The sequence below is a fragment of the Adiantum capillus-veneris genome, chromosome 29, assembly GCF_014529385.1.
Source record: "Adiantum capillus-veneris isolate H3 chromosome 29, ASM1452938v2, whole genome shotgun sequence".
Classification (NCBI taxonomy): Eukaryota; Viridiplantae; Streptophyta; class Polypodiopsida; order Polypodiales; family Pteridaceae; genus Adiantum; species Adiantum capillus-veneris.
The window spans coordinates 22155037-22163694 of record NC_140959.1 but is presented as its reverse complement, the minus strand read 5'-3'; the positions used below and the strand labels follow the sequence as shown (position 1 = coordinate 22163694).

At 42.7% G+C, this 8658-nt stretch overlaps 1 protein-coding gene across 1 annotated transcript; it reads left to right on the top strand.

The window, feature by feature from the left end:
• The first annotated feature begins 6430 nt into the window (after positions 1-6430).
• Positions 6431-8260, top strand: LOC147418885 (uncharacterized). The gene has a single exon (XM_086505649.1). It carries the CDS (start codon positions 6555-6557, stop codon positions 7821-7823), a length of 1269 nt encoding a protein of 422 aa, XP_086361775.1. The 5' UTR covers positions 6431-6554; the 3' UTR covers positions 7824-8260.
• The last annotated feature ends 398 nt before the right edge of the window (positions 8261-8658 follow it).

Genomic DNA, 8658 nt, shown 5'->3' with positions numbered 1-8658 from the left:
CCAACAGAAGTCAAGTGCAACAAAGGCTGCTACAAACTCCAGATGGATACCTCATCTTCAACTACATAATCAAGGCTTTTACAATGAAAATCATCAAATCTGGCTATTGAAGCCTAGTTTCTATCAAGTCATTGAGCAAAAGAAACAAATGCAAAATACGGTCACACAAGGACCAAAGACAAGGTGGGTTCCAAAATTGCTAGTGGGAACTTAATCACAGTAAACTCACTCGCATCGACAATTGCTTCTCATGGGAAATAATGCAAAGGCTAAATTAGTCCCTACAAGAGCTGAAGGACTTGTTTCACAAAGCAATTTCAATATTCAACAAGCAAGTCAAGAGGAGTCAAAATATGCCAACCTACTCTACAAAATGGTGGCATCCAAAGACCAACACAATGGAAGAGGCATAAATTTCCAAAACTTATGGAATTGGATTTTTGGCGTTGAACAGGTAAGTCCAAGTCGTCATTAAACATACATGGCATAAAATTTAGAGTCAGGCAGCTAAGCCACTAAATGAGTGAGGCATTAGTCCCAAAAGCTTCAAGTAATATCTTCTATGGTCTAAGCGTCTTAGCTAGTCTAGGTACTGCTCAAGATGGAAGAGTTCAACATAATTACTTTGTGTCGCTCATGCTAATACCAGTGAGAATAAGAGTCAAAGTCTATGTAATTTATGTCTAGTGAAGTGAAGAAGGAAGTCCAAAAGACACTCACGCACTAAGCACAGTGAGGTATGAGTGGAGAAGCTTCTACATCAAAAACCCTTCTTGGAAACGTGAAAGCTATTGCGACGTCCTTTGATGTCGCATGTGCTACATTGTTCCTTGAAGCACCTATCAACTCCATCTCTTACACTGCATGCTTTTGTTGAAAAATTTTCATATGCATATAGAGTGTCCCATAATTGGCACTTGCATCAGGCACTCTTCCATTGTTTCTTCCAAGCACTCACCTTGCATGATAGGTACAAGTCCAAATGCTCAACTCCAATACGTGCATATACCAAAGGCACTTTTTTCCCACCGGGTCTTTTCCCTTTGGTCATCCAGGTTTTTAGACCCTAATCTAGAATCCCTCATCATCATCTTCTTGTATGTATTCTTTCTACAATAGCAATAAGGAAATGGCTATCCAAATCAATCATCAACAAATTGGAGCAAGAGTTGTCGATCCCAACATACTTATCAAGAGCATCTCTTATCTTGAAGGGTGACAACAACACTCGACCAAAAAATGGGACAACAACAAAGCTTTGTCAACAAGGGAAAGCTGAAGAATGGCATACAAATCCAAATGACAAGCAATAACAACTTCAACAAGCGCGCTATGTAGCTCACACAGTGCTTCAACATTGGCCACCTATTGCAGAAAACTCAAATTGTAGTGGACTTTGAAAGCAAAACCATCATAAATTCCACGCCACAAAGAGAATGTGCAACAAGATGAAAAGTTACCTCGACAATCAAAGCTCAAATCACATATCAACAACATGGCGGATATGAAGAACTCGAGGAAGGGGGGAGCGTCATCAACGAGAAACACTTCCCAAGCTAAAGACCAAGGAAGAGAAAGCTGATGACAACCCTATAGCAAGAGTGAACATGGTCGTGTCAAGGGACGGCACGAGCTAGGAAGTGGGAAATGCTAGCGGATTGACCAAACGGGTGCCCACCTGGCCGGACATGTAGCCAGTAGTCTATTATTTCTCCGAGCTAGTGTAGTGATACTTTGTGTAAATCTTGATTCTAGAGTAGCAAATCAATTCCTGAGTTGTAATTCTATCATGACGTTTGTAAAGGTCCATGTGAGCCGGCCAATGGCCATATAGAAAGGCCTAGGTATAAATGTCAATAACCTTAAATCTTTGGAAGAAGAAAGAGCTCTATTGTACGTACACTCAAGCTACGAAGCTGCTCAAACTTGTAATCTACTTTTCTAATGATTGGGTAATCTGTTTTCAATTCCAAAACTTGCATCGTGTTCCTCTCTCTTTGTTCTTCCATTCAAGTGTAAGCATTGTCAATTTTGTTGTGGTTTGCGTTTACACGTCTATGAGCCTTAATTGCACATTTGAGTGCTTAAATCATTGTTTTTAATCGTTTTGACCATAGGAGAGCGTTCCTAGACCATAGGGCGACCTTTCTAGACTGACCTATTGTAGTTTTTAGGACCTTTTTCATTATGGATCATGATTTTAGTACCTTGTCAGATTGCGATCAGACTTGGTAGGATAGTGTCCTAGGTCTCCTAGACCTCCTCCTGAAGTTTCATTGCATTTCGAGTTCGTTCGAGTGCCAAAATGGCGTGATGAACTAGAGCAGTGAGAAAGGACATAGGAAAATTTCTCTGATCATTGAGTGATTGATTTGCTTGTTGAGTTGTTGCATTAGCTCATTAGGTTCACTTCTTGAGATTGACAACCTCAAAGAGTCTCCATGCCCCATCCAAGTCACTTCCCTAAGTATTGACATTATATTAGTGCCAGATAGCTATGCTATAGAAGTTTGTCGCGACGACCTGCTAACAGGGGCCCAAGACGATGGAAAAGAAGGCCGCACATATGAACACTACGAGGATGGTGATGGCCATTGCGATATAAGGGGAGCTTTCTAGTCTTGCTTTGAATGTGAACCTGTCCAAACACCACAGGGTTGTAGTAAACTAGTGCATCGATTCCAGATCCTTGTTGGAAGAAGTTGATGGCTACGACGATCTTGTACATGTGAGCTAGGGGTGAGGCAAGTAGCCCACCAATCTTGAGGAGATATCCTAGGCCAAAGAAAATTCCTGCACTAGCATGACTCAACGGTTCCCCATGTCTCCTAGATGATGATCTCCAACCAACTTTGTTCTGCCCCAACCGCACATAACTATCCCAAAGAAGACTGCCATGCAACAAATCACATAATGCAAAAAATTTGTTTCTAAATGCACTTATCAAATGTGGATATTTAAATTTACAATAAATTCTCAAATTGAATATTCAGGTGCTTTTTAGTGTCATCATGGAAGCAGTGGTGATGGAAGACATGATAGTCGAAGTGAATTATGCGATAGTCGAGCAAAAGTTATAAAAGAGATCATGATGGAGATTGTAATAGACATGATCGACACAATGATGGAGATCATGGTAGACAACATCATGGAAGCAGTGGTGATGGTAGACATGATAACAAAAGTGAAGATGACAATTGACATCATGGCAGAATTTGTGGAAGAGATTATGATGGAGATTGCATTAGACATGATCAACACCATGATGAAGATCCACGTTAGACAAGGTAGGAAGGACGAAGAGACCATGCCATAGAAGATGAATGTGGAAGGGATTGTATCCATACGGATGGTGATTAAAGGATTCACAAAGAGCATGATAATCGCAAGGATAGATACAAAAGATATGCTGACAGTGATGATGCTAACAAAAGCAAAGACTAGAGTAGGAGGAATTGACACAGCAGCTCTTCAAAAAGGCACCAAGCACATGAACTTGAGCAAGATTTATTAGTGGTTTAATAGTAATAACAACCTTTGGCCCCACTCTTATCCACAAGAGGCTCAACCGTGGCTACACTGCTCACTTGTTGATGACTCCAACTTGACAACACTACAAGGTCTGTTATCTGCATCCAATTCCCAATGCCTATGTGTTTTCTTGGTCCAACATATAAATCCTACGGGACATGGCACGGCTTCGGTTTCTTATAATCTTTGGAGAGGCCACACTACCAACTCTTCACCATACTTCTGTATGGCACTTTTGCATGAGGTGCATGGTATAATTAGCATTTTCACTTTGTGACACTTCATTGCAAGACGAAATGTTTAGCTATTCACATTGAATTTATGTAGCTTGACACAAACAATGTCCTCCGGCTTGGACAAATGGACAACACCAGTACACGATTATCAAGTCAATAGTGCAGTTTAATTTTTATAGTCTATTGAAGCTTTTTGTATTTTTTGAGTTTGTCAATGCTTCCTTAAGTTTAGTTTAGCTACATGTTTTCCTCATTAGTATATGCTCAATCTCGATCACCTTATCTATATATAAAATAGATACACACTTCTTTTCTCATAGTTGGGCAGTTCAACTTATGTATTGCAGTACTCAATGCACTCGATACATGTTTACTTTATTTCTAGGTGGTTGATGTCAATCTATATATGTCCTTGTTTGGCAATGCATTTTACATATTGCAGCATAACGTTCTCCTTTACGTAACCATTCTTTAGCACGAGGACAACCCTTTATCTCAATGTTTTCCTCCTCAGATATGTTTTGGCACTTGGTTTTGTGGATCGACAACCAAGACAACACGTAACTCTCTCTCTCTCTCCCACACACACACACACACACACACACACACACACACACACACACACACACACACACACACACACACACACACACACACACACACACACACACACACACACACATTCTACAAGAAATAAAGAAAATTTGATTACGCTTGATTTAGAGTAAGATGGGTCCCATGTTTAGATACTAAATGGCCGCTATTACCAAGGTGAATGACAATTTGCAGAAAACTGGCAAAGTAGGTTAAGGAGTAGGGTTTAAGCAGAATGATTAAGTTATAACCCTTTATGAATCCGAGCTATTTCCTTGTGCTACCCATGTCACGCTACTGCTCTACATACACATGGCTACTCCTTCAACACCTATGCGGCCTTGCATGCTCAACAGTTGCGCACGTGCTAACCCACACAACTTTTCACATGTAGCCTCTCTTCACATAAGGCCCACACACTACAAGCAAGGCCACATGGATTTTGAGCTTCTAAGATACACACGATCTTTCCCTATCATGAATGGTAGCAGATGCTTAGAGGATAGAAGGTCCGAGACTCCTTGAAAGCAACTGCAAGGAAGCCATCAAGTTGTCATATTGGCACAACAAGTTGGATCTTCAACGCCCGTTACCACAACACCCTCGATTCCACGACAAAGAGAGGACAAGCGGATACATTTCTATCTTTAAAATTAAAGACAACATCATCAAAGAAGCGTCATCACTAAGTGTACACACATTTTATATTTTTGGGCACAAAATCATAATTCCATTATTCTATCATGAATAATATGCCTCTTTGTAGGGGTTTAGACACTACCGCACATGAATCGCGGTAAGACCTACCCTAAAACCTATGCATGGATGTATCCAAGTGTGAACCCAAGCATGATGCATCTAATTAGAACCACGTCTTGATGAATCAAAATGTGAACTCATGCCTATTTCTAAGGATGCCATTGTGAAAAAATGAGCTAATGAATTCATAGAGAACTAGCCATATGTATACATGCATACCTAGGATGACCCTAGGTTTAAGGGGGCGATTGTTAAGTATCCACTCTTGTGTGTGAAACCCCTCTTACAACTTGGCAAGCCATGTGTAAGAAAGCCCATAGACTTCATGCATGTGAGACACCTACAAGCCTATGTGTCAACCTGTGTGTCAAGAAGCTACATTCCTCTCTATGCATATATAAGAGGTTTTCTGTACATGGATTTCCTTCTAGTATTATCAAGCATCTTTTTCATCATGAATGCGTCTCTTGTGTATCCACCATAACCTTTCACTTTGCTCGATCAATTACCCCTTTTAGTAGCCCTTTGCTGTATAGTCAATCCTATGTGCTTCTTCCCAATCCTCATCAAGTCCCGAGCTGAGCAATTGTTGTTGTCTATTAATTGGTTCTACTCATCCGCTCTTGTTTCACACAAAAATGGACGTGATAGCAGTAAGAACCAACTAAGCAAGTAACCAACTACGCTCCAAAATCTATCAAAACACATACGACAAAGAGCTGTGCCTTGATCTCATTGCTCAAATAGTCGTAGAGAATGCCATGAAATTGAACCATTTTACAGATAGCTACAGTGGTAACCAATCATCATATATGCAATTCTTTTTTAAAAATTCGCCAATGCACTTTGTACTTGTTCACTTCAGTGCTAGATGCCTGATGTCAATCTGCATATGTCCTGTTATGTTCTATAGCAACGCCCACCAAGCAAGACCAGTTAATCAAAAGGGAAAATTACCAAATAACCCCTCAAATTTCTTAAATTCCCAAACTGTATCTTTTCATAAGAAGACTGATTGTCTATCAATACAAGATGCTAAAAGTAGAATTTGAGTTGGTTAAATAGGTTTTGGAGATGAATTGCTTCATTATTTTTACACACAATTGCCTTTCTTTGCGAGGTAATTTGTGACGAATTACGTTTTAAGCACTCAAAAACGGATCTCAATTGTCACAAAGGAATAAAAATTTAGAAAATGTTGAACAATCCAACAAAAAATAGATACAAGGATATTTTGGGAATTTTTGAAATTTGAGGGGTATTTTGGGAATTTCCACAAATTAGAGGGGTATTTTGGTTTGGTAGGGGATTCAGTCCCAGGAGTTGAACCACAGCGGGCGTCTCTGCTTTACCTTTACCGCTAGCCAACTCCCCGGGTAAGCTTCGTAGGATTACAATAGCCCTAGGAGTTTTCTGTTCGAGCACTGCATAGAGATGGCATGGGCACGACCTTCTCCGACTCGAGCTGTCGCGCTTTTCAATTCTCCACAGGTAGGATGTTTTCTGGCACAACGGAATGTGTATGGCTCTTCTTCTTGCCGCTGGAAATGTGTGCAGGCTATGGCTTTCTCTGCCAGGCAGAGTAGCTCATTCTCCAAACACAACAGTTGGATTGCCCTTTCCCTTTCCGGAGGAGTAGGAGGAGGAGGAAGGGGTCTGAAGCAACGGTGCTTCTGCTCAACGAGTGGATCGCCACAACAGGCAGGAAGCAACCCATCAAATGCACCACATTCATATCAAGGCCAACAGGCCACTGGCAGCGGCTACATGGCACAACAGCAACAGAATATGCCTCCGCAACAGCCTGCGTACCCCTCTGCCAACAGCTCGCCGAACATTCAACAACCTCCACAAGTTGCTGCTGCTCCCAGAACTCAAAACACACATCAGCCCAATGCCTCATCTACTACCAGTCCTGCAGCAGGGGGGGGTGCACCTCCACCTCCTAGAACTAGTGCTGCTGCCGAGGTGATCGACAAATATCTTGGTCCGTCCACATTAAAGCTGGACAAGCGGGATGAGAGGTCCCCCCCTCCTCCTCCCCCACCCCCTCGTCGAAATTATGGCCCCCAAGGTACCCAAGAGAAGAAATCTGGAAAAGACCTCGTTGCTGAGAGTGCAGCGTGTGCTGTGATTGAAAAGTACTTGGGCCCATGGCCTGGTTTCCCTCCCCGAGACCCAAAAATCGACGAGTATTTGGATTCGCTCCCTGAAAATGCAGCTTGTGCAGCCATTGACAAGTACTTTGGGCCCTACAAGCCTTTGTTTGTGTTTAAGAAGAATGAAGAGAATGCAAACAATCCGCCCCCACCAAGCAGGCCGCCCAGGAGTAGGATGATGAATCGGGCACGGAACAGGGCATGGAATGCATCACAGCAGGGAGCTAGCGTGGACAGACCTTGGACAGCACCACAGCAGCAGGGACCTACTCCAAATGCCGGTGGTGGGTCCTTCTCACAGGGAGTGACGTCCTCGTCGTCATCATCATCACCATCATCACAGTGGGTCCCTTCTCAGCACAGGCCTGGGGGAACACCGTCACAGCCGGCTGCTCCTGCTCCTCAGCCTGGTGGAGTGCCGTCCCATCCTGGCTATGCCTCAACCCAGACTGGTGGAATGCCACCGCTGCAAGGAGCTAGCGCTACTTCACCACCGCAGGGTGGGCATATGCAACCTCCGCATAGTGGTACCAACAGCCAGTAGGCTCAAGCGTTCGGATAGTGCTCAAATCGAATCCTTGAAGCTCTCTATTTGGTGGCGTGTGTCCTCAGACTACCACTCAATATGCCATCCTCCATGTTAGCTGAGATGATATTGGTATGGTTCTGTGTCGATAGTTGATAAGTATGTGTGCACTTGAGTGGGCTCTTCAATTTGGGTTCTACAGCGCAGCAACCTGTTAAGGCTCTTCTCCGAGTTGACTCATGTGCTTGTTTTAGAGAGGCAGCTTCTGTGAATGGTTTCAAGGGAACCTTGGGAAGCTTTGAAGGTACTTGGTATTCAGCCGACTGTTCGTGTACATTTCTTGCTAAATAGTAGTTCTATATGTTGTTAAACTCTGATTGCAGCGTATGTCCTATCTTTGTTGCACTCTGACACTGGGCTCTTAACTTAATCTATCATGTGCTTTGAGGTGCCAATTTTCTGTCTGGTAAAGTGTTAATTAGGTGTGTCTGGGCAGAGTGTATACTTTCTAAGATAACGAGATTGATGAAATTAAGACCCAAGTTTATGAGGTTAGCTTGCTTCCGTGGGGTCATGGATCTCTGTTTTGGCCATTATAGCTCTTGTTGCCTATGGCTACAGGGGCATGCTGACTTGACATCATCCCCACCTTCTGACTTGTTACTGGCAGTCTTGCATCACAGCTTTTGAAATGTCTGTTTTTGCATCGAATTCTCTGGTGAGCAGAAAAGGGCTAACACTTTCTTTCAAAATGGCGTATTGAGTTGTGTTCTTAATATCTTCTTTGGCCTGTTCCTGGATCTTCACTCCCTGTTTTGTGATGCGTTCTTGCTGCTTTCTTCGCCACAGAGAT

What these genes read in the sequence shown, in the direction of transcription:
- LOC147418885 (XM_086505649.1), top strand. Translation starts at nt 6,555, where the DNA reads ATGGCATGGGCACGACCTTCTCCGACTCGAGCTGTCGCGCTTTTCAAT.